Source organism: Elephas maximus, chromosome 3 (genome assembly GCF_024166365.1).
Source record: "Elephas maximus indicus isolate mEleMax1 chromosome 3, mEleMax1 primary haplotype, whole genome shotgun sequence".
NCBI classification, from domain to species: Eukaryota; Metazoa; Chordata; class Mammalia; order Proboscidea; family Elephantidae; genus Elephas; species Elephas maximus.
The window spans coordinates 165703852-165731324 of NC_064821.1; the positions used below are offsets into that span (position 1 = coordinate 165703852).

General features: G+C 36.1%; 1 protein-coding gene across 1 annotated transcript; it reads right to left on the reverse strand.

Annotated features, from left to right (window-relative positions):
• Nucleotides 1-437: 437 nt before the first annotated feature.
• On the reverse strand, nt 438-26816 carry LOC126071394 (bile acid receptor-like). The gene is made up of 12 exons (XM_049875572.1): nt 26788-26816; nt 23382-23501; nt 21518-21643; nt 19501-19863; nt 17968-18108; nt 5492-5634; nt 5287-5391; nt 5058-5157; nt 3647-3769; nt 2641-2766; nt 2364-2477; nt 438-514 (listed from the first exon to the last, which is right to left on the reverse strand). The coding sequence occupies exons 3-12, from the start codon at nt 21579-21581 to the stop codon at nt 438-440; spliced, it is 1356 nt and encodes a 451-aa protein (XP_049731529.1). The 5' UTR covers nt 21582-21643; nt 23382-23501; nt 26788-26816.
• Between the last annotated feature and the right edge of the window lie 657 nt (nt 26817-27473).

Below are 27473 nucleotides of genomic sequence, written 5' to 3' on the forward strand. Positions count from 1 at the left end.
AAGGCATGGACGATCTGAAAAACATCATATTTATCTTAATGTATACTGAAAAGTGGTAGAAGATAATTAATTTCAAACAATACAGTTTTTAAAATAATAAAACAGTAATATTCACTAAACCCTTAATATATTCCAGGTATTATGCTAAGTAACTTGCATTTATGCATTATCTTATTTAATCTTCATTCTATGAAATTGTAGCATCACTACCATTTTTTAGGTGAGAGACTTAAAAATTAATTTCCACAAAGTCACATAGAAAAGAAGGATCATACATAGTTAGAAAAATATAAGGGCAAGCAAGAATTACTTGAAACTTAAAAAGATTAAGTAATTTCCACAAGATCAACAGCAAATAAAAGGCAAAGCTTCTTAAATACCTAGCTATAAAATATAAGAGCCAACCAAAGACTTCTTAATAGTTAGGTCACATTCATTCATCCAGTTATGCTGGAAACACAGCAGTGAACAAACAAACGAAATTTCCTGCCCTCATTGAGCTTATAATCTGGGTCTGGGAGGAATACAGGGGGAAAGAAACATATACACATTTTAAAAATTAAAAATATATGATAGTGACAAGTGCTATAGAGAAAAATTAAGCAGGGAAGGGAATGAGAATTTGAAGTGGGGGGACAGTGGCTATTTTTAAAAGGGTAATCAGAGAAGACCTCAATAATAAGATGACATTTCAGTAGTGATCCAAAGATAGTGAAGGCAAAAGCCATGTGGTTATATGGGGAAAGAGCTTTCCAGTACAGTAGAACCTGTGGCAGGAGTCTGCTTGAGATTTTCAAGGAAAATCTGAGTGAGAAAGTAGTGTGGATGGGATGAAGTAAGCGAAAACATAGGCAATGATGGAAAAACTTTGGCTTTAATCTGTGTAAAATATGAAGCCATTTGAGGGGTTATGAGCAAAGGAATGACACGATATGACATATTTTAAAAGAAGCAGTATGACTACCGTATAGAAAATAGAGTCTAGAGAGGCAAGGGCAGAAAAGCAAGAAGGCTAGTTAGGAAAGTAGTTTAGACTAAGGTAGCAGGGACAGAGACAGTAAGTAGTTGAGTTCCGGATCTATTCTGAGAGTAGAGCCAACAAGACTTCTGGACAGATTCGAAATGGGTCTAAGAGAAAAGAAGAAGTGAAGGATGTCTTCAAGGATTTTGACTTGTACAACTTGAAGGATGGAGATACCATTTGTGAGACTGAGAAAGAATATAGCAGGATCGTGGTGGTGAGAGGGTAAATTATCTTTTACCATGTTAAATTTTATATGCCTATAGACATCCAAGGAGCCCTGAAGGTACAGTAGTTAAGCACTCATCTTTTAACCAAAAAGTTGGCAGTCTGAATCCACCAGCAGCTCTGCAGGAGAAAGATGTGGCAGTCTGCATCCATAAAGATTACAGCCTTGGAAACCCTATGGGACAGTTCTACTCTGTCCTATAGGGTTGCTGTGAATAGGAATCAACTTGACAGCAACAGGGTTTGTTTTATTGTGTCTTTGCTTAATTAGGTAGACATCCAAGTTGAAATGTTGAGTTAGGCTACTGAATGGCATTTAGGGGAGCAGTCCAAATGGGTATATAAACTTGGGAGTGGCCAGCATATAGATGGGATTTAAAGCCATGAGACTGAATAAAATTGTCAAGAAAGTGAGTGTAGAAGAAAAAAAGGACTGAGTCCTGGAGCAGTCCAACATTTATCACTGTGGGAGCTGAGGAGGAATTAAAAAAGTTGACTCAAAAAAAGCAGCTACTAAGGAGGAAAATCAAGAGACGGTTTGTTGTTGCTGTTACTGTCAAGTCCATTCAGAGTATGATATCCTATAAACCAAGTGGGGAAAAAAAGCATGTCAAGAAAGAGGGAGTGATCACCTAAGCCAAGTGAAAAAAGTGTTTTAAGAGGGAGGAAATGATCTGCTCTGTTAAGTGCAGCTAACAAGTCAAATCAATTTGTCCACTGAAATCAGCAATGGGCAAATTACTGCAGATCAGGCAAACTATGGTACAGTAGAGAGACGGCGTCAAAATCTGACTGTAGTGGGTTCAGGGGTGAACAGGAGGAAAGACGTGGAGACAGGAGTGTAGACAACTCTCGCAAAAAAAATGTTTTTCTGGAAAGTGGAAACAGGAGAGTAGCTGAAAAGGGTCAGGAAAGCAATTTTTAAAATGCAAGAAATTACAGCATACTCATAAGAAGAAGACAATAATCTGGCAGAGAAGAAAATTTTGATGAAACAAAATTGGTACATTTGGCAGACATGAATAATTTAATTATATAACTAGCACGAAATGTCATGATTTCATTGCCAAACTTTATCCAAAATTTTACTACTTATGTTATAACTGGTCTTTACCTGAAAAAAACACAATTGTTGCTGCAAGCAGAGCATATTCAGTATTAGTAATATTAAGTTCACTCATTTTTCTGTAGAAGTAAAACAATGCAGTAATAAATTCTTCAGTAATACCTGAAAAGATTAATGTTAAAAATGTGTTTTCATCAGAATATAGGGCAGAATCAAATACATTGCCATTATCATTTTTTTCTCAAGGCAGTATAAGAAAATGCAGCATTATACCCAACCAAATTTTTCCATCCAACATAATTTTCTGTATTCTGTGTAATATTACCAGTGAGAGTTGTAGAAAGATTGTCTTCATTGCAAAATGTTTCCATAGAACAAATAACACTTCTAGCATCAGTCTGATTGTGACAATTCAGTTCATGATCTGAATGATTTGATAATCTCATAGCACCTAGTAACAGGGAAAAATATAAAGTCTGATTTTTTTTTAATCTTTATACAAATAGTAAGTTCTACCTCTTTCAGAATCCAGCATAACTGATAGATGGGAAACTTTCCCAATGAATGGTAACCATAACTTTCAGTATTGAAACATGAAGCTAGACTACGAAATAATTCATATTTTACAAACAACGACCTATGGAAGACACTCTGAAGATGTGTTTTTCTATGATGCAATAAAGAATTAAAAAACAAACAAAACTGGGGTTTTTGTTTTTTGATAAAGAATGACTTTCCTTAAAAGAAAAACAAAAGCTAAGCCAATATACTGGAAAACTATAAACAGCTATTATGAAGTACTTATCCCTATACTAGCTTGCAAAATAAAAATATAATTAAAATAGCTCAATGTTACATAATTTGTTGCCAGAGTTAATAGCAACTATTAGAAGCCCTGGGGCCCTGGTGGCTCAGTGGTTAAGAGCTGTACTGCTGACCAAAAAGGCCAGCAGTTCAAATCCACTAGCTGCTCCTTAGAAACCCTCTGGGGCAGTTCTCTGCCTTATATGGTCACTATGAATTGGAATCGACTCAATGGCAGTGGGTTTGGTTTTGGCTTATTAGAAGGCTGGAGCCCTGGTGATGCAGTGGTTAAGAGCTTGACTGCTCACCAAAAACGTCAGCCGTTCAAATCCACCAGGTGCTCCTTGGAAACCCTACATGGCAGTTGTACTCTGTCCTACAGTATCACTATGATTTGGAACCCACTTGACTGCACCAGGTTTGGGTTTTTATCAACACTACCCCCCCCAAAAAAAACCTAACCCATTGCCATCAAGTCAATTCTGACTCAATATTAACACTAAAGTTAAGTTAATTGGCATTTTTACTTTCAGAGGCTGATGAAAGACATTCTTTCTGATTGTAAAGTTGGGCCGCGTAAAGGAACATCACTTCAGTTTTTGATCCAGTCTGTAATGCAGTCTGATCCTCACTGGTCAAACTTCCGAATCCTATAAGCATAGATCACATAATTGTTTAAAAATAGAACATGAAAAGACAATTTCCAGGTATAGGATTTAACATTCTGAATTATTCACTTACTTATGATCTGAGTCCTAAATGTACCCTTAAAAATAATCGTGATACGTAACTTCAAAAAATTTTTGAATAAAATCATTGGTTCTACATGGCAATATTTGCAGCACTTCTGTCAGAACTAGAAATAATATTTTCCTATAAAAAAAATTTTTTTTTTTTTTTTTTATCACAAGAGAGGGGCCCTGGTAGTCCAGTGGCTAAGCTTTCAGCTGCTAACCAAAATGTTGGCAGTTCGAAGCCACCAGCTGCTCCTTGGAAGCCCTATGCGGCAGTTCTACTCTTGTTCTATAGGGTCACTATGAGTCAGAATCAACTCAACAGCAATGGGTTTGGGTTTTTGTTTGTTTATTGCAAGAGAAGGAGTCCCTGCATGGAACAAACCCTAGAGGTTAAGCATTTAGCCACTAACTGAAATGTTAGGTTGGAGGTTCAAATCTACCCAGAGGCCTCTTGGAAGAAAGGCCTGGCGATCTACTTCCAAAAGATCACAGCCATTGAAAACCCTGTGAAGTGAAGTTCTACTCTGAATCACATGGGGTTGCCATAATATAGAATAAACTTGGCAGCAACTGCCTTTTTATGGCAAGATAAAATTGAATATTGTTGATGTAGCCTCTAAGAGTTTATGTTTACAGTGAGTTATCTGTACATGTAAATAGAGAACTAAGTTTTGGCAAGAAGTGACTTCATTTTTTTAGTATTGTTTAGAGAATTTTGTTTGTTTTCTGTTTTACCTAAAAAAAAAAAAATCCCAAAAAATAAAACTTACAACCAACCACATTGTTTGTCTTAACTCTAAGTCTTTGCTAAAGTCATTTGAATAATATTTTTAAGTATTCTGATTTTGATCTAGCTGATTGATTAAAACCAAAAACCCAGTGCCGTTGAGTAGATTCTGACTCATAGTGACCCTATAGGACAGAGTAGAACTGCCCCATAGAGTTTCCAAGGAGCGCCTGGCAGATTCGAACTGCTGACCCTTTGGTTAGCAGCCGTAGCACTTAACCACTACGCCACCAGGGTTTAGCTGAGTGGTTAAAGCAGATAAAATACTCGTGTTTTTTACATTTAGAAGCAGCTGGGACGGAAAACTATAGGTTTTTGTTTTCCTAAAATGTTCCCTTCCTTAATACAAGAAACTCTTTTAAAAATGAGTTTAAGTATTAACTTACTTTTTATTTTTATTACTATTATTATTACCTGGTAGTCCCTTGGTAAAATCCATTAGCCCCTGTACCTGCAGCACTGCTGCCTCTGAGAGTCGTGAAAAGCTCAGTTCGGGATTTGCATTTTCCTGAAGCTAACCCACAAAAAGAGATAAGATTACTAAGTTTTATTTCAAATAACTGTTGAAATTTTAAACTCTTACGTTTGTGCTCTTATTTTCTAACATAATTAAAGTTATTTCTTGCCAGTAATGAACACATACAAATTTCTCTGCTTCCTCTAAAGGAATTATATATTTTTGATGAGCAGCCACAATATTATTAATGAGCTGATGTTCCTCTTGTGTTAGCTCCATACTGTCCCAAATCTATAAGAAAACATAGGGAAAATACTGTAATGTATTTTTATACTTATTAAACAAAACATAACCATTAAAGAAACAAGAAATTTTATAAGCAGAGTCTTGCCACTTTTCCAGATCTAGTTCTGGATGACACACGCTTGTTGTCTACTCCTTCCACTTCTACTTTGATGTCAGGGTGGAAACTATTCTTCCGCTTAAAGTTCTTTCGAAGTCTCTTCGATTTACATTGGATTTCTGTGAGCAAACCTGTGATATTACAAAATCCGTATAAAAATCTTTGGAAGGGCAAATAATATTATTGGACTTGATGAGAATTATATTGTACATACATATAATCATAGATTTGTCCTTTTACAAAGAACCCTTCTTATTGGGCAACTATGTACGCATCAATTAAATTTACTATATTACTTTCTCCTTTTACTTCCACATTACCTAGTCTAAGTAAAAGTACGTAACCATCCTAGACATAAATTAAGAATTAATTTTGCATCTCCAAGTCTTTAAATTTAGACTTTTTATGCTAAAGACATTTCCACATTAATCTTATCTTGGAAACAACGTAGAGTATCAATTGGGGCAGCAGTTCGGACTACTTAATCTATGGGCTTTTATCCCTGATTTTCATATCATAGGGCCAAGAGAATAGCTTGTGAAAGTTAAAATGAGCCAAGTTCAATTTTTATTCTTTTGAATAAGACATGGCAGTGAATACCCTTTTTATAAAGAGAACACTTTTTATTTGTGGCTTATAGCCTTGACAGATTTTTTGAAACTTGAACTGCCTGCCATCTGTACTTAAACAGGAGAAATTATCATGAATCGCTAATAAAACTAACCCAAGTATAATATTTACCTTTTGTTGTGTCTGTCAGTTTTTCACAAAAATTTAAAACATATCTATTATATAAAAAAAATTATAGGTGGGGCCAAGATGGCTGACTTGGTAGAAACTACTGTGGATCCCTCTTGCAACAAAGAAGCAGAAAAACAAGTGAATCAATCACATACATGAGGATCTACGAACCCTGACCATCAAACACTGATCTAAAGAGTTGACGTGAGTGACAGAGGAGCGAAAAGCTGCACCCCGAACCAGCGACTGCTTCTGAAACTGGCGTTCCACTCCACAGCCTTGAGCATTTGCGGTTTCCTGGTGCCGAGTGGCAGGGCTGATTGCAGCTTGCTGAGGCAGGGCAGGCACAGGACACAGCCCTAACCCCTAGCCCCCTGGGGTAACCTCAGTAGAGAATCAGCCAACGAAAGCAGGCTGCACACTGACACGGCTAACGAGAGAATGAGCAAACATGGGGAAGCAGCAACTGTTTTTGGAGCCTGGAGCCAGCGTCCCAGTCAGAAAACCTCAGCACCCGGCTTTGGACTGGCTGCAGGGGAGCTGAGCATGGCTTCCTAAGACGGCGCAAACACAGGACGCAGCCCTAACCCCCTGAAGTGACCTCGGGGGAGGCCCAGCCAGCACATGAAGAGAGCACAACAACTGGGCTAACAGGAGAAGTCACCGGGAGGCAGCGACTGGTTTTGGGGCCTGGAGTGCGGCGTCCCAGACGGGGAACCTTGGCGCTGGGCTTTCGAATGGGAGTGGAGGAGCTGACCACGGCTTCTGAGACAGCACAAGCATGGGATGCAGGCCTGATCCTAAGGGGTAATCTCGACCCAGCCAGTGCACACAGGCTACACACCCCTTGGGAATCTCAGATAAAACAGTCATCACCAAGCAAGATAAGTAACTTTATCTATATTGCTGGGTCCTACTCTCTCCTATCTATCTGATCCCTCCCCTCCCTGCCCCAGGCAGCTTCATTAACATTGGAATTTCCTGGGCTGGCCAGGGACAAAAAATCCTTCCCTGACTTCCCTAAACTGGAATAAAAATACAGAACCAGCTCCAGCCAAGCATATGAGATTCACAGTCTTTGGCTTTCATCCCTACAGGGAACAAGGTTGTTATTATAATCCAAAGGCAACTCTGAAAGAGATCTGACTGTAATTGTTTTAGGATCACTGGAAAGACAAGTTTTCCAGGTCTGATATCCCTACCTATTGAACAGAGCCCTCACTGATCCACAAAGGGGAACTGAGGGCTGAAACTCGACCCAAACCATCCAGCCACCTGCCAAAGGGATCTGAGGATACTGACACCTACCAATCTTTAGAGGTACAAGCATTGCATGCCCAAGGTACAGCTGCAGAGCCCACCCACCAAAGTGCTTTAGGAATGGAGACACACCTACCTCACCAGCACGTGGGGGGAAGGCTGTCAGCACCCGCCCCCCCCCCCAGAGTGTGACCCACTGCTGCTACTAGACTCTGGTGCACACAGGTATCACCACTACTCCTCTAAGTTAATAGGTTACAGTCTACACCACACACTTGGTGACCCAAAATCAGGTCACCTAAGCTGATTCTATTTAAGAATAGTGAATGGACTCTTGAGCTTATATATCTGGTAACAGCCCAAACCAGCTGGCAATAGGACATAAGTGATTCAAAGGCTACAATAATCAAGACAGCACATCTAGTAGCCCATCTGGGTATATTGAAAGAAAACTAAACAAGATAAGACTCAGTAAGAAATTATAAAATAAATCATTACAATATCTTATAGATGACTCGGAGACAGCAGTCGATATCAAATCACATAAAGAAGCAGACCATGATTGCTTCTACAAATCCCCAAATTAAAGAATCAAAATCTTTCCCAAATGAAGATACAATCCTGGAATTGCCAGAGGCAGAATATAAAAAACTAATATACAGAATGCTTCAAGACATTAGGGATACCCTCAAAAATGAAATAAGGCAATCTACACAAAAAGCCAAGGAACACACTGATAAAGCTGTTGAAGAAATCAAAAAGATAATTCAAGAACATAGTGGAAAAATTAATAAGCTGCAAGAATCCATAGAGAGGCAGCATTCAGAAATCGAAAAGATTAACAGTAAAATTACGGAGTTAGACAACCCAATAGGAAGTCAGAGGAGCACAATCGAGGAGTTGGAATGCAGAGTGGGGGTGTTGGAGGATAAGGCAATTGATACCAGTATAGTTGAAGAAAAATCAGATAAAAGAATTTTAAAAAATGAAGAAACCCTAAGAATCATGTGGGACTCTATCAAGAAGAATAACTTGCATGTGATTGGAGTTCCAGAACAGGGAGGGATAACAGAAAATATAGAGAGAACAGTTGAAGACCTGTTGACAGAAAACTTCCCTGGCATCATGAAAGATGAAAGGATATCTATCCAAGATGCTCATCAAACCCCATACAAGACTGATCCAAAACGAAAATCACCAAGGAATATTATCATCAAACTTGCCAAAACCAAAGATAAAGAGAAAATTTTAAAAGCAGCCAGGGATAAAAGAAAGGTCTCCTACAAAGGAAAATCAATAAGTATAAGTTCAGACTACTCAGCAGAAACCATGCAGTCAAGAAGACAATGGGATGACATATAGAGAGTACTGAAGGAAAAAAACTACCAGCCAAGGACCATATATCCAGCAAAACTCTCTCTCAAATTTGAAGGTGAAATTGAAATATTTACAGACAACACAAGTTTAGAGAATTTGCAAAAACCAAACTAAAGCTACAAGAATTACTAAAGGAAATTGGTCAGAAAATCAATAATATCAGATACCAACACAACACAAGGTCACAGAGCAGAACATCCTGATATCAACTCAAATAGGGAAATCACAAAAACAAAATAAGATTAATTTTAAAAAGAAAAAAAATGCTGAAAACAGGGAATCATTGAAGTCACTAGGTAAAAGATCACAATAATCAAAAACAGGGACTAAATACAGGAGGCATAGATCTTCCATATGGAGAGGAAAACAAGGCAATACAGGTTTTTACTTAGAAAAATAGGGGTAAATATTAAGGTAACCATAAAGAGGTCTAACAATTCCAAAATAAAAACCAAGAAAAACATAATGACTCAGCAAACATAAATTCAACTACTATGAAAATGAGGAACATACAATTTACAAAGAAAAACTTCTCAGCACAAAAAAGTAAGTGGAAAAATGAAATTCTCAACAACACACACAAAAAGACATCAAAATGACAGCACTAAACTCATACTTATCTATAATTACACTGAATGTAAATGGACTAAATGCACCAATAAAGAGACAGAGAGTCTCAGACTGGATAAAGAAACACGATCCGTCTATATGCTGCCTACAAGAGACATGCCTTAGACTTAGAGACACAAACAAACTAAAAATCAAAGGATGTAAAAAAAAATATATCAAGCAAACAAAAAAGAGCAGGAGTGGCAATATTAATTTCTGACAAAATAGACTTTAAAGTTAAATCCACCACAAAGGATAAAGAAGGACACTACATAATGATTAAAGGGACAATTGACCAGGAAGATATAACCATATTAAATATTTATGCACCCAATGACAGGGCTGCAAGATACGTAAAACAAACTTCAACAGAATTGAAAAGTGAGATAGACACCTCCACAATTATAGTAGGAGACTTCAACACACCACTTTCGGAGGACAAGACTTCCAGTAAGAAGCTCAATAGAGACACGGAAGATCTAATTGCTACAATCAACAAACTTGACTTCCTAGACTTATACAGAACACTCCACCCAACAGCTGCAAAGTATGCTTTTTCTCCTAGTGCACATGGAACATTCTCTATAATAGATCACATACTAGGTCATAAAACAAACGTTTGCAGAATACAAAACATCGAAATATTACAAAGGGTCTTCTCAGACCACAAGGCCACAAAAGTAGAAATCAATAACAGAAAAATCAGGGAAAAGAAATCAAATACTTGGAAACTGAACAATACCCTGCTCAAAAAAGACTGGGTTATAGAAGACATTAAGAAGGGAATAAAGAAATTTATAGATTGCAAAGAGAATGAAAACACTTCCTATCAAAACCTCGGGGACACAGCAAAAGCAGTGCTCAGAGGTCAATTTATATCAATAAATGTACACATACATAAAGAAAAAAGAGCCAAAATCAGGGAACTGTCCCTACAACTTGAACAAAGAGGAAGCGAGCAACAAAAGAATCCATCAGGCACCAGAAGAAAACAAATAATAAAAAATAGAGCTTAACTAAATGAATTAGAGAACAGAAAAACAATTGAAAGAATTAACAAAGCCAAAAGCTCGTTCTCTGAAAAAATTAACCAAATTTATATACCATTGGCCAGACTGACTACAGAAACACAGGAAAGGAAACAAATAACCCGAATAAGAAATGAGATGGACCATATCCCAACAGACCCAACTGAAATTAAAAGAATCATATCAGATTATTATGGAAAATTGTACTCTAACAAATTTGCAAACCTAGAAGAAATGGATAAATTCCTAGAAAAACACTACCTACCTAAACTAACACAATCAGAAGTAGAACAACTAAATACACCCATAACAAAAAACAGATTGAAAAGGTAATCAAAAAACTCCCAACAAAAAAAAAGCCCTGCCAGGACGGCTTCACTGCAGAGTTCTACCAAACATTCAGAGAAGAGTTAACACCACTACTACTAAAGGTATTTCAAAGCATAGAAAATGATGGAATACTACCTAACTCATTCTATGAATCCACCATATCCCTGATACCAAAACCAGGTAAAGACACCACAAAAAAAGAAAATTACGGACCTATATCCCTCATGAACATAGATGCAAAAATCCTCAACAAAATTCTAGCCAATAGAATTCAACAACATATCAAAAAAAATAATCCACCACGACCAAGTGGGATTTATACCAGGTATGCAAGGTTGGTTCAATATTAGAAAAACCATTAATGTAATCCACCATATAAATAAAACAAAAGACAAAAACCACATGATCTTATCAATTGATGTGGAAAAGGCATTTGACAAAGTCCAACACCCATTCATGATAAAAACTCTCAGCAAAATACGAATTGAAGGAAAACTCCTCAACATAATAAAGGGCATCTATACAAAGCCAACATCATTCTAAATGGAGAGAGCCTGAAAGCATTTCCCTTGAGAATGGGAACCAGACAAGGATGCCCTTTATCACCGCTCTTATTCAACATCGTGCTTGAGGTCCTAGCCAGAGCAATTAGGCTGACCAAAGAAATAAAGGGCATCTGGATTGGCAAGGAAGAAGTAAAATTATCTCTATTTGCTGATGACATGATCTTATACACAGAAAAACCTATGGAATCCTCCAGAAAACTACTGAAACTAATAGAAGAGTTCAGCAGAGTTTCAGGTTACAAGATAAGCATACAAAAATCACTTGGATTCCTCTACAGCAACAAAAAGAACATCAAAGAGGAAATCACCAAATCAATACCATTCACAGTAGCCCCCAAGAAGATAAAATACTTAGGAATAAATCTTACCAAAGATGTAAAAAACCTGTACAAAGAAAACTACAAAGTACTACTGCAAGAAACTAAAAGGGACCTACGTAAGTGGAAAAACATACCTTGCTCATGGATAGGAAGACTTAACATAGTAAAAATGTCTATTCTACCAAAAGCCATCTATACATACAATGCGTTTCCAATCCAAATTCCAATGACATTTTTTAAAGTGATGGAGAAACAAATCACCAACTTCATATGGAAGGGAAAGAAGCCCCGGATAAGTAAAGCATTACTGAAAAAGAAGAAGAAAGTGGGAGGCCTAACTCTACCTGATTTTAGAACATATTACACAGCCACAGTAGTCAAAACAGCCTGGTATTGGTACAACAACAGGCACACAGACCAATGGAACAGAATTGAGAACCCAGATATAAATCCATCCACATATGAGCAGCTGATATTTGACAAAGGCCCAGTGTCAGTTAATTGGGGAAAAGATAGTCTTTTTAACAAATGGTACTGGCAACACTGGATATCCATTTGCCAAAAAATGAAACAGGACCCATACCTCACACCATGCACAAAAACTAACTCCAAGTGGGTCAAAGACCTAAACATAAAGACTAAAACGATAAAGCTTATCATGGAAGAAAAAATAGGGACAACGTTAGGAGCCCTAATACAAGGCATAAACAGAACACAAAGCGTTACTAAAAATGACAAAGAGAAACCAGATAACTGGGAGCTCCTAAAAATCAAAACCTATGCTCATCTAAAGATTTCACCAAAAGAGTAAAAAGACCACCGACAGATTGGGAAAAAATTTCAGCTATGACATCTCTGACCAGCGCCTGATCTCTAAAATCTGTATGATTCTGTTAAAACTCAACCACAAAAAGACAAACAACCCCATCAGGAAGTGGGCAAAGGATATGAACACACACTTCACTAAAGAAGATATTCAGGCAGCTAACAGATACATGAGAAAATGCTCTCGATCATTAGCCATTAGAGAAATGCAAATTAACACTACGATGAGATTGCATCTCACTCCAACAAGGCTGGCATTAATCCAAAAAACACAAAATAATAGATGCTGGAGAGGCTGTGGAGAGATTGGAACTATTATACACTGCTGGTGGGAATGTAAAATGGTACAACCACTTTGGAAATCTATCTGGCGTTTTCTTAAAAAGTTAGAAATAAAACTACCATACAACCCAGAAATCCCACTCCTCGGAATACACCCTAGAGAAATAAGAGCCTTTACGCGAACAGATATATGCACACCCATGTTTTATGTTTATTGCAGCTCTGTTTACAATAGCAAAAAGCTGGAAGCAACCAAGGTGTCCATCAATAGATAAATGGTTAAATAAATTGTGGTATATTCACACAATGGAATACTACGCATTGATAAAGAACAGTGATGACGCTGTGAAACATTTCATAACATGGAGGAACCTGAAAGGCATTATGCTGAGTGAAATTAGTCAGATAAAAAAGGGACATATATTGTATAAAGACCACTATTATAAGATCTTGAGAAATAGTTTAAACTGAGAAGAACACATTCTTTTGTGGTTACGAGAGTGGGGAGTGTAGGAGAGGGTTATTTACTGAATAGATAGTAGATAAGAACTACTTTAGGTGAAGGGAAGGACAACACTCAATACAAGGAATGTCAGCTCAACTGGACTGGACCAAAAGCAAAGAAGTTTCCTGAATAAACTGAATGCTTCGAAGGTCAGTGGAGCAAGGGCGGGGGTTTGGGGACTATGCCTTCAGGAGACATCTAAGTCAATTGGCAAAATAAATTCTATTAAGAAAACATTCTGCATCCCACTTTGAAGTGTGGCGTCTGGGGTCCTAAATGCTAACAAGCGGCCATCTAAGATGCATCAATTGGTCTCAACCCACCTGGATCAAAGGAGAATGAAGAACACCAAGACCACAAGATAATTATGAGCCCAAGAGACAGAAAGGGCCACATGAACTAGAGACTTACATCATCCTGAGACCAGAAGAACTAGATGGTGCCCGGCCACAACCGATGATGGCCCTGACAGGGAACACAACAGAGAACCCCTGAGGGAGCAGGAGAACAGTGGGATACAGATTCCAAATTCTCACAAAAAGTCCAGGCTTAATGGTCTGACTGAGACTAGAAGAATCCCAGCAGTCATGGTCCCCAAACCTTTTGTTGGCCCAGGACAGAAACCATTCCAGAAGACAACTCATCAGACATGGAAGGGGCTGGACAATGGGTTGGAGACAGATGCTGATGAGGAGTGAGCTTCTTGTATCAGGTGGACACTTGAGACTGTGTTGGTATCTCCTGTCTAGAGAGGAGATGGGAGGGTAGAAAGGGTTAGAAACTGGTAAAATGGTCATGAAAGGAAAGACTGGAAGAAGGGAGCGGGCTGACTCATTAGGGGGAGAGTAAATGGGAGTATGTAGTAAGGTGCATATAAGTTTATATGTGAGAGACTGACTTGATTTGTAAACTTTCACTTAAAGTACAATAAAAATTATTTTTAAAAAATATTATATTTTTATAAAAAATATATTGTTTAGCTAAGGCTAAAACAAATAGCCTTAATCCTTTCCTAAATAATTGTTTTTGAGGGGAACAAGAATCCATAAAAATGATATGAAGCAATTTAAAAAGAAAATCTAGTAAATACTAAAATAATTGAACTTGGCACATAAATGCTATGAAGAAAAGGAGTCATTAGAGTCAGATGGAATTGTGGGAAGGCTTTTTAAAGAGATTTTATTTAGTTCTGAGAAAGAGGGGAATGGCAGAGAGGTGAGAATAAACAAGTCATGGAAGAGAGGAAAATAAATTGATAAAATTGATTTGAAATGTTGGTAAAGAACTTCAACCACAGAGCTACTTCTAATTAATAATAACTTGTTTGGCGAAAGTAAATTAAAGACTCCCTTAAAGAAAGGAACTGTGTCATATTGGAGTCCATGATGTGTGAGGAAAGGGCATGTTTTAGATGCATTCAGGGCAAAAAAGAATGAAAACCCACTGCTTGATAGATAGTATAATATTGATGATGACTTAAAGAAAACAGAAGTCATCTTCCTTTTGGCGCTACAAAAGATAAACTGGTTGTCTAAATGGGTGAATAAATTGTTGAAGAACAAGTGTTCCTAATTAGTTTATGTCTCTTCACCCGGAAAAAAAAAAATTCTAAGGAATTGAACAATTATAGCCTGATATTTGGGGGGTGGTAGATAATAAGTATGGGGCAGTTCTACTCTGTCCTATAGGGTCACTATAAATTGGAATCGACTCGACGGCACTGTGTTAGATAATAAGAGAAATTGCAATAAATCAGAAAACATTATAATGATTTTCAAAAAGAAGCGGAGAGATAAATTTTACAAAAATCTACACACTTGAAAATTCTGTTTATGAGAACCCAAAAGGAGAAGCAATGATCAGTAAAGTCCAGTATAGATTAATTAGAACAAATGACGCAAGCTTAACTTTGGTTCTTTCTTTGACAGAATTCTTAGAATGACAGGTCAAGAAAATAATTTAGACAAAGTATATACGGAATTCAACATGTCATTTAACAAGGTCTTTTAATGTATGTTCATAGTCAAATGGAGATGTAGGTTGAATTCAAGATTGTTGGTATAAAGTATCAATTAGTTGAGCACCCAAACTCAAAGGAAGTTGATTAACGGGTAAATGTCAATCTGCTGGAAGATTCTTAATAGTAAGTCACAGAGTTCCATCCTCCACCTAATTCTATGAAATATTTTAATCCACAATCTGGATCAAATTTGTTAATGGTGAACAGCTTAGAAAAATAGCCCAAACATTTAGGAAGAGGTATTGATATCTTTAACCTGCAAGATCAGCCCTACAATATTGTTGAGACAATCTTAGATAACATGAAGGGGACATTGTTACACACATTGTATTTCTGAATGCAATATGCTATAATGGTCAAGAAAGCAGACACTAGAGCTGGTCAGTATGCCTGGATTTGAATTGTGGTTCTACCATTTAGTTAGCTATGTGACTCTACATGGCTTGATTTCCTCAACCATAAAATGGCATAATAATAGTACCTATTTCATAGTGCTGTGGTAAGAATTAAATAATTTGTAAGATGCTCAGTTTTATTTTTATTATTTTTATTGGCTTTCTCTTCAGCTGTCCAGTGGCAGTGGAACCTTTTCTTGAGCCCTAACCTGTTTGACTTCTTGTTATTGGTAGTTGCCATTGAGTTGATTCCAACTCATGGCAACCCCACATGTACAGGGTAAAATTACTTCAAAGGGTTTTCAAGGCTGTGACCTTTCAGAAGCAGATCACCAGGCTTTATTTCCCAGGCACCTCTGGGTGGATGCAAACCCCTAACCTTTCTGCTAGTAGTAGAGTGTTTAATCATTTGTGCCACCAGGGGCTACTTATTTAACTAAGGACCTAAAAACATGTTTCCATCTCACCAGCCGATCCCGCCTCGGGAATCATAAAACTCTAACTATGTGCAGATTGCCTGACTGAGACTCCTGTGTTTTGTGCAGGTAGAAATGTACTATGTATTTACTACTTTAACCATTTCAATTGCATCATTATTGGGTGAAACCAGGTAACATAAAAAGCCAAGGCAAGAAGAATTTTCCTAATGAAAACTCCTTTTACCTGTGTATGAAATTTGGGCGCCCATGCATTCAAATATGGTGTGACAAACTTAGATAAAAAGAGAAAGAGGCACAGAGAACAAGGGAAAAGGAATGAGAAACACCTGGATGCACTGAATAACATTTAAATGTTTATTTGTTGAACTCAAGAAAGGCCTGTGTCCACGTACCATGATAGCTATGTTCATCCATTCTCTTTTTTCAACCTTGGAATAATTCCTTCAATTTTAAAACATTTAACAACCAGCGGATGAAAGAGAAGGAGGGCAGATTTCATTCATGGACTTCCTCGAAAGAATAAACACGGATTCTCTTTCCAAAAGATTTTGAAGCATAAGTTAAAAGACAAAATTTATCAGGTACAAAATAAAGGATTCAGGCTGGTTGGACCAAACCATTGCCTGAGAGTCAATCTGGACTCATAGTGACCTATAGAACAGAATAGAACTACCCCATAGGGTTTCCAAGGCTGTAAATCTTCACAGAAGTGCTAAACCGCTGTGCCACCAAGGCTCCTTGCTGAACGGACAGGATAGCCTTAAGGTCTATTCCAAACCTGGAATTTTAAATAATAGGAATCCATTTTGTAAAGAACTTTGAAGAGTTTGGATTTTAGTATAATATAAATGGAATATTGCATTGCTGTTTATCGAACAAGTGTGAAACTTGATAAAAATTAAGGAAAATTATTATTATAGTAGTTGAAGACAGATTGAATTAAAAAGAGAGAATGGAGAAATTGCCAGAAAACTAATAACCCAAAAACCAAACCCATTGCCGTCGAGTCAATTCCAACTTGTAGCAATCCTATAGGACAGAGTAGAGCTGTCCCACAGAGTTTCCAAGGAGCACCTGGTGGATTTGAACTGCCGACCTTTTGGTTAGCAGTTGTAGCACTTATTAGAAAACTAATAGAACAGTAAAAGTGCAAAATAGTGTCTGCACAAGCTAGATTAAACGTGAATAGAAACCATGAACAGTAGTACTCTATAAAGAAAAGTATGTTTTAAAATCACTTTGAGATCTGGGAACAGGAGAAATTGACCAAAATCTTAGTACTATTGTGAGAATTAAATGGCATCATAGAAATTAAGTAAAAAACTTGAGTCAAAAAGCTTAGGCGCCCTCTTGCCTGTTGAGTTGAATTTTGACACCTGTATGTTAACTATTAGCCAATATACCTCTAGGCATCCTACAGGCTTCTAAAGACACACGGCTGAAGAAAGGTAACTATTATTTTAAAATTCTGTTCTTTCCAGATGCATTATATAACTTTAGGTTAAGTAACATGAGGAAACCATAAGGATTTCCAACTAGGAAGAACTATTAGCAAAAGTAGAGCAATATAGCATAGAGCCGGGTTTATCAAAACAATTACCTAGGCTGGCAGTTGGCCATCCTAATTTAGCAGTTGGTAGAGAAATAGCTTAAATTCAAACAAATACGTAAATGTTCAAAACGACAACTTGAAGAATGTACTGAGTAATCAGTAAAGTAAAAACAATTTAAACTTTCCTAAAAAAAAAATAAATAATGGCACTTACATTCTGCCAACATTCCTACTGCTTTACACTTTTTCAGTCTGCACGCTTGACATTTTCTGCGCATATACATGTCCATTTCACAGTGACCACCATTCTTGCAACTATACACTGCATTTTTGGTGATGCTACGCCGAAAAAAACCTAATAAAACATTTTTTTTTTTTAATTTACCCTTAGGTATTTTTGGTTATATGTCGTTTTATTAGCATATACCTTCATTGTAGAGTTATACAATCAAGTTAACTAAATAAAATGTTCTTTTCCCTCAGTAAGGAGATTTGCTTTAATATACATTTATCTGGACTTTTTTTTAAACCTTTCCAGGTTGATATATTCTATTTCAAGGTTGTTCTTTTCAGTAATCACATCTGAAAATTAATCTAATAGCTCCATTGCATTAAGACTCTCTTTTACTGTGGTTATAAAACATCATCTAAAAGCATTTTTAAAACGATGTTCTACAGAACATCAAGATTCCATAAAACATCTCTCCCTTGAAAGAATATGTAGTCACATAAAATAAGCCTACAAGAAAAACTTTCTCTTTTCTCCTCACATTTCCGCCTTAACTCATAGAGGATGGATGAAATATTCTTCTAAATATATCCCTCTGTCCATTTCCCTTTTTTTAGCACTTCCCCAGAGTTGCTAATTTATTTGGTCTGAGACATTGAATGGGCAATGGTGTGCGTGTGTGTGTGTGTTTGTGTAAGGGATTCTAAACTGTCTTTTATTTACTTCCTAAATCCATGCATTGATGTTCCTTTTCCCATTTTCTCTTTCACTTCTTGTTCCTGTGCCATAATCCCTGCCATCTTCCTCTTCTTCCATTCTAGGGAGTAAAGTTGTTAAGCTTAGTCAATGCCCCTTTTAGAATCCTGCCATATCCTCCTCTTCTGTTGACACACTTAAGAGTGGGAGTTTCATGATTCAGACTCAACAAAGGGAGTAAAAAGCTCAGCTTAGGTTTCCAGAACTATGCCTCAGTCGTCAAGTTTGTTTTAACAGAAAGGCCCTGCATTGCGAGAGTAATCAAACACTTGCCCACTTATTCTACTTGCAGAGCTGGTACCTGTAATTCATGCATTTACATCGACTACATGAAAAGATATAATAGTCAAAATTCAGATCATTTTTTAAAAAATCATTTTCTATTCCAACATCAGATTCACCTATGAGCACGGCAAACTTCTACTATATAAATATTGAATTTTATATCTAAATGTTAACTTGAATTGAATGATATTGAATTAAATTTGATAATATTTAACATAACTGTTGAATTTTATATTCAAAAGTTAAGTTGAATTATATTTAAATGTTAAGTTAAAGGAAATCGAATATCAACTTTATTACATTATATTTTCATGTCTTTGATCCCACAGACTGGCCACCTTTAAACACATGGCTGGCTCTCTTTGATTTTACTTTTTCACACTTTAAAAAGTAAGAGCACTCTCACATGTCTAAAATTTTGTGACTCTTCAGTGAGCACTAATACATATTACAATTTCATTTTAACTTTCTTCTTACCTTTGCAACCCTCACAAGTAAGTGCATTATAATGATATCCTGATGCTTTATCACCACAAACTGCACAGAGTTCTTCCTGTCCCTTAATTCTCATGGAAGAATAAATTGGTCTGAATCTTTTTATTCCAGAATATCCATCTTCAGCATGGTAGGTAATCACATGGGTGGGCTTATTTAATTCACAGGAACCAAGTCCATACTGTCCACCACTGTACTGTGGATCCACACTATAAGTGTTGAAATGACCTTGGAAAAATTGGGACTGCAAAGCTGGAGGAAACTGGGCAGTAGAATGCTGGCAATAAGGTGATTCTTGAACATCAGAGTCCTGCAGCTGATAATTGATATGTTCTGGCAAAATATCTAGTTTTTTTAAACATAAAAAAGAACAAACAGTAAAAATTCAAAACTTCATAATCATTTTCAAATTTCAAAGTGTTTTGTGCTCAACACAGAGAGTCAGTTCAACATGTCTGCTACATCCCAGGGTCTTGCTGTCCAGGGTGATGGGCAGACAATGAACTAAATTGCAGTGCATCGTAAGTGTACCATCCCAGAGATTTGCAGAGGTTGCCTGGGAGCTGGGAGAAAGAGCAACAATAGTTGCTAATGGTTTACCTACCAATCCAATCTCCCACCTTAAGTAGGAATGAATATTTCCCAGAGGTTGGAGTGAAGACAGTTTCCCCCATCTTCTGCATTTCCCTTCCTGTGGCCACACTGTTTTTAGTATACTCAAGTCAGAAAAAAAGATGAATTAATAAATTAGCCCACCCCCCAAAAAAGAAAAACCAGACTAAAATACACTTTTACCTCAGTTATCTGGTTATTTAAAGGAAAAAAAAAAGTTTTTGTTTGAGCTCCCCATTTAATATACCTTAACACCTTCCTTTGCAGTTTATAAACCTGATTTAAATTATCAGTTTCTTTGTTATTTTGTTGTCGAGTGATTCTAACTAGCAATTATCTGGGGATAAATTCACCTACTTCACAGGGTTATTATAAGGATGAAATGGAATAAGATATGTAAAAGCACATATGAATTACAAAATGCAATATAACATGCTGCATTATTTTTATAATCAACTCCCAAACACCAACTTATTTCCTGCTTTTAAGAGAATTACTGAATCTAGGTCAGGACAATTAATCCTAAGGACCCAAGAATACATAGTTTCTCTATATCTATAACTAGTAATATTTGTACTTTTTCTGGTGCTGAATTACCAGGTGATTAGACTTACTCCTGCCCTCAAAATCCACAACCAAGGTTAGTAAAGAGCATACTTTTTATTAAAAATTCACATAAATCATATGCAATCTTATAACATCTGGCGCAATGCTGAGTGTTGAATATCAAATGACAGCCTGATATCAGAAGAAAGGCTGTTAGTAAAGACAATGTAACTAATTCTGTTTTAAAAGAAGAGAGCCCTTTTTTGGGTGAGAGTTAAAAGCCCGTTTTTCACCCTTCTAAAAAAAATTTTTTTTTTTTTTTTAGAGTATTGGCTGGTGTTCCACTGGCATGGAAACCAGAGTTCAAATTTAAAAGAAAACTAATGTTACAGGTTAAATTTATATTATAGCCTTGGTCTTTTCATGGTTTTCTGCATTGTTTTCTACTTCTTTCCCATTTACAGGAATCTTACATTTAGGTTAAAATATTCAAGTATATTTCATAACTTCAGTGAATTACATTTGCTAAACTGCATAAGAATTATCTTCTGCTAACCCCTAAAAATAACTTCTGATTTGCATGCTATTCAAAAAAAACTGAATACGATTTTTAGACTATTGTGCTTTTCCTTCTTTACAATTGATTCTGGCTTACAATATTTAAATATTGCTCAGTTTTTTTAATTAATTATATCCTCCGGTAAGGAACAATTTAGAGCTTTTGATTCACTGTTACTTTCTTTTTTTAAAATCTCTGTAGCTAACTATAATTCCCTCCCCCCCAAAAAAAAAATAACAAAAAAGTTTTATTGTCTATTTACGGTAGTTTTTTGTTATATACCATAGTACTGCGGTGATTCAGCAAGACAGTACTCATCAGAAGCAGTGAGACAAGAGTCTGCCATTCTCTGACCCAATTCTCACTGCTTTATTCACGTCAGGAATGTTGGACTCTTCAGAATAAGACCTGAAGGAAACATAAGATTTATAGACTCTTTGAAAGTCTGATTATCGGATCAATATGACTTCATAAAAATGTACTGATGCTTTTCAAAAATAAACAATTTAGCAGAATTTATACATGAAACTCTTATATACACACTTTAATTGGAAAAATATTCATTGTTCGTTACTCTAAACACCAAATTATTTAATTCTGCCAATTTCCTCATTGCTCAGGTCTTTACAAATAGCTTAATAGATATTGGTAATAACTATATGGCCCTTGAAAGTGTCTTGCTTTGTAGATAGGTTTCACCATACACTACTTTCGCCACTTACACGAGTCATTTATTTAACCTCCCTATTACTTTCCTAATCTGTAGACAAGAAATAGTAAAACTCTCCTACCAAAGTTGTTGAGAGAATTCAGTTAAATAATATACGTAAAACAAAGCACGGTTTTTGACTTACTAGATGATTCCATTAATTGTTATTCTAGTCTTTTCATGGCTTGAGTGTTCTAAATTTAGGTAAATTAGGAAGTAAAGTTAGACTTTTTCATGAAGGTAGAGAAAATTAAAGTGTAAGAAAAACAATTACTTTTCATAGCACTTTTATCTTTATCTTCCAAGTCTTTCATAAATATTTACTTTTCACAGTACTGTGATATGCTAAACAGTAATTGATTTGGGTTCAACCTAACTAAGGAAAACAGTTTATTAATGACCTTGAAAAGTGTTTTAATAGTAAAGCCTAAAACTCATAAGCTGCTATAAGGAAAAATTATCAAAATTTAAGATAATCCCTTATGGGAAAACTAGTTATTCTTGATATTTCTTAGAAAGGAACTCCAAAATAACACTTCTTTGAATAGAATTAAACAGGAAATCACAGTTTAAGAAACTGGAAGGTATAAGAAGAAAACAAAGGTCACTGTAAAGTTCTATCATACCTAAAGCTTTATCCTCTCCATGAGAAGATAAAGGCAATTCTTCACCTTTAAGAAGAACCAAAAAAGAATAAAATTGGTTTGAAATCATGCCAAAAGATGTACACGACAAAATCCTGAGATTATATGAGAAAATCTTTCACTTTAATTGATTACTCATATGATTGGTTCATGGCTAAGGTTTTTATATCCATGAAGATGCTATCTATCTCTGAAATTTGTCTTCTTTATTATCCAATAGGTTCCTTTGAAAGCACTTGAACCTCCGTCACTTCTGGTATAATAACAACAGTCATATGAAATGGATAGTGAATAAAACAGACGGAGCATAAGTGGTATCCTAAAAAAAAAAAAATACCTTCAGTATAAGTTTCCCTTGAAAAAGAAAGGACTAACATCAATATGTGAAAGTGAAGAGGACTTGAAGCATTTACTGATGAAGATCAAAGATTACAGCCTTTATTATGGATTACGCCTCAACATGAAGAAAACAAAAATCCTCACAACTGGACCAGTAAGCAACATCATGATGAACAGAGAAAAGATTGAAGTTGTCAAGGATCTCTTTTTACTTGGATCCATAATGAAGGCCCATGGAAGCAGCAGTCAAGAAATCAAATGATATATTGCACTGGGACCTCTTTAAAGTGTTAAAAAGCAAATACGTCACCTTGAGGACTTAAGGTGCACCTGACCCAAGCCAAGGTATTTTCAATCGCCTCATGTACATGTGAAAGCTGGACAAAGAATACAAAAGACTAAAGAAGAATTGATGCGTTTCAACTATGATGTTAGGGAAGAATATTGAACATACCATGGACTGCCAGAAGAATGACAAATCTGTCCTGGAAGTACAGCCAGAATGCTTCTTAGAAGCAAGGATGGTGACACTTCATCTCATGTACGTTTGACATGTTATCAGGAGGGACTTGTCCTGGAGAAGAACAACATGCCTTGGTAGAGAGTCAGTGAATAAGAGGAAGACCCTCAACAAGATGAATTGACGCAGTGGCTACAACAATGGGCTCAAGCATAACAACGATTGTGAGAATGGGCAGGACCAGGCAGCATTTCATTTTGTTGTACATAGGGTCACTATGAGTTGGGACCAACTCAATGGCACCTAACAACAATATCAATAGGATCAGTCAGTACATACTTCTGTTTTTCCTATATTACAACAGGTCAACTGGCTGGCACTCCATATAAAAAGAACTCTGAATGCTATGGGTTTAATTTGGTGCTACTTTTTAGCAATAACTTTGTTTAGTTCTTGCCAAGTTTCTTTCTTGGCAAATGAACGTAAAAACGTGAAGGCGTTCTTCACCTCTCTTTTTCAATTACTGCATTTACCGTTAAGCTTCACATAATATTAAATATGTACACAAGACTGAAAACTTACAAAGCATTTTGTACTGTTTAGATCTAGAATTTGCTGAGTGAGGATTCTCTTGAGAAATAATGTATTACAAGCCAGAGTTAGCACATTAAAACAAAACTGGTAATAGTCTGGCAAACACACATATAAGACCTTACAATAATGCCACTGTCAGAGTTTGTATCATGAATAACACTGTTCTAAAACCAAGTCCTTCCAAAAGTGGTAAACAAATACCTTAAAATATTGTCTAAAGAAAACCTCTTTTTATCAGATTGTGAACTAGTGATACTCCAGGAGAGAAATTAGACATAGAGATAAACACGCCTCTGGTAAAAGCTAACTTATATCCTTTTAAAATACGAAACGTGTATCTCTTTTATATGCTCATAGTAATACATAAAATTTTTCACTCATTAGATTTTTCTTCAAACTATAAATGTTTAACGGAAGTGTTATAATATCTATGCATAGGTATTAAGCAATCTTTTCAGAAGTGAATTGTTCATAAAATTAGTTCTAAAGCATGTAGGGAGATTGCTAAGGAGGCCTAGTGGTGCAGTGGTTAAGTGCTTGGCTGCTAATCGAAAGATTAGTAGTTCAAACCCATCCAGCAGGCTAAGGGAGAAAGACCTGGCAAGAGAGTTATAGCAGGTAGGGCACATGCCCTGGGCGCCACTTGAGGAGGGATGCTAATGTACAGTTTCTATTGGCCATTGCAGTTTCCATAACAAGCTGTGAGAGATCATTCAGCAACTTAAAACTAATTGCCACAGAGGCTGTTTTTTGTAGATAGACCCCTGCCTGGTGATCAGCTTCTATAAAAATCACAGCCTAGAAAACACAATGGGACAGTTCTATTCTGTCACATGGAGTCACTATGAGTCGAAATCAACTCCATGGCACCCAACAGCAACAACAATGGAAATTACTAACAATATGGAGGCATGAGGAGCCCTGGGGATGCAGTGGTTAAGAGCTTAGCTGCTAACCAAAAGGTTGGCAGTTGGAATCCACCAGCCACTCCTTGGAAGCCCTATGGGGCAGCTTTACTCTGTTCTATAGGGTCACTCTGAGTTGGAATCAACTCGATGGCAGCGGGATGGAGGCATGTAATCAAAAACTCCCTATCCTGTTGAGTAAAGAGAAAAGTTACAGTGGGCCTGGAATGATTCTGTTTTGTTAATTTCCCAGTAAATACTTATTTAAAGCAAAAATTATTTGGTTAAGAGAAGAGCTTTTATCAAAAAGATCAGAAATACATATATATATAAATATATTTTTTCCTTTAACAAAGATGACTTTTATAAAAAATGTATTTTTCACAGATTATAATGGCTATTTTGAAAAGATGCTTAAAACCATAGTGAATTTGCATTTCCTCAGGCTTAACCATAAATTATTCTTCGTAAACTTTCATATATTCAGAGCTTTAGCAGGAAAAACATAATGATTCCAGAGAACTACATCTACGTGTTAAAGAATTTTACATTCTTTACATTTTTACCTTTGCAATATGTCACTTGAACTATGAATAATGCAATGCATGAAATCAATAAAACTAAAAAGTAGATTGCTTTACCAGAAAAACATTTTAGTGTTTATAGTAGCCTCTGCTAGAAAATATATGGTGCTAGCATATGATGCATACCTCTATAAAGGTTTTTTCATGGCAGGGCTTCTTCGAGACAAAACTCTCAGAGTTTATTGGAACCAAAAAAATTCAAACAGTGGATTTGAATAACAACTCAAATTGTAGCTTTTTGATTCCTTATAAGAATCTACCCTTTAGTTTAGACTACATGAAGGATTTTACACTGCGAAGCCTTCATATATAATTTTTTAACAGCTTTATTGAGATATAACTTACATATCTCATATGTAGTATATATAAAGTGTAAACAATATAGTAGTATTTAGGATATTTACAGAGTTGTATAACCGTCACCATTACCTAATTGCAGGACATTTTTATCACCCCCAAAAAGAAACAGCATACCCATTAGCATCACCCCCCATTTCTTCCTACCCCCAGCCCCTGGCAATCAGTATTCTACTGTCTCTATAAATTTGCTATTCTGGATATTTCATATAAATGGAATCATACAATGCCACACACAGTTTTAAACTGAAAAGGCGTTTAACTAATATTATGTCAAGTAATTTTCACAGTTTACAGAAGATAGTGGAAAAAGAAAATAGAAAAAACAGATTAAATATTTAGAAAACTCATGACTATGAAATAAAGCAAAACTTTATATGTTCCAGAGGTACAGAAATATATTTTGTCTCTATTTCCATAGTGTGAAATACTTTCCATGCTTACATCATCATACCATTTCAACAGAGATATAATTCCCTGAGTATGCCTTTATCAGGACATACTATATTTCAAATTGGTTTGAATTCACATATAACCTACTATTTAAAAAAACAGAACATATTCTATTAATAAGTTCTTGATTTTAAAAAATTTCATTTAAAAATACTATGGTAAACATCTTTGTGAAAAGGCTTACATTGTTATATCAAATATCAGTTAAAGCCTAACTACAATCTAAAATCGTCTTGGCATTCTTTAGAAGAGAACCAAATTACTGCATAATCCACTTCACCACGTTAAATTTCCTATTGCCAAAAGGAAAATGCTTTTTATAGTTTCACTAGCATGGTAACACCAATCGGCTTCTTCACTTAAAGGTCTCAGAAAGTAATTTTATTAAAGTTTTACAGTCAAATAATAGTTTAAATCAACTTGCTAACAAAACTAACATTCATGTTTGACTTAGACTTAACATAAAGTTATAAAACTGTCTTATTTTAGAAAAGAAAAAATACTCACAATTTGATGATACAGGCTGTGGTTTCCTCATAGAGGGAGTACAGGAAGATTTCGTAATTACTTCAAGTTTCCAGCTGGAGCAAACTGGGCCTTCTCCCTATTTAACGAGACGAAAGTGGGGTGGGGTGGAGGGGGCATTCTGCATACACTTAGGCTCCAGACGCTCTGCAGAGCAATGCTTCAGCCCTATCTAAAAGACGAACTTCCCACACAATCCTCTCCCAGGTCAAAACAAGGGCAGTTACAAGCTGCCATAAATCAAATAATAACCAGATCATCATGGATAGAGGCCTTTGGGACCTTCATGTCACACTCTCCCAGAGTTCCTTATTGCTTACTTAATAAATATTTTGTTTTCTTCATTGAATTTGACAATCTTCCATTTTAGTTACAAAATATTTTGTGTCTACAAACTAATGAGTAATATATACAGGAAAATAGCTCCCATTAATACAAACTCCACTAATAATGATGCTTCTAACAATTCAACCTGAAATCTGTCTTTGCATTACTTAAAAAATAGAATTGGCATAGCAAATTGAAAGTGTGAATAATAATCCATATATTGCTATGAGATGTTAGACTGGTATAAGTTATCTAATCCAACCCTCTCTTGTTTTTGGCTAAGAAAAACTGCAACACAAATAGATAATTATTGCTTGTTCAAGTTGTCATAGCTAGTTAGC

Excerpts from the sequence above, each read along its gene's own strand:
- LOC126071394 (XM_049875572.1), bottom strand. The coding sequence starts at position 21,581 with ATGGCAGACTCTTGTCTCACTGCTTCTGATGAGTACTGTCTTGCTGAA. Across the intron at positions 5,635-17,967 it reads AGTAGGAATGTTGGCAGAAT|GTTTGCTCACAGAAATCCAA; the intron begins GTAAGTGCCATT and ends GTAATATCACAG. Across the intron at positions 515-2,363 it reads AACAATTGTGTTTTTTTCAG|ACCCAGATTATAAGCTCAAT; the intron begins GTAAAGACCAGT and ends TATTCCTCCCAG.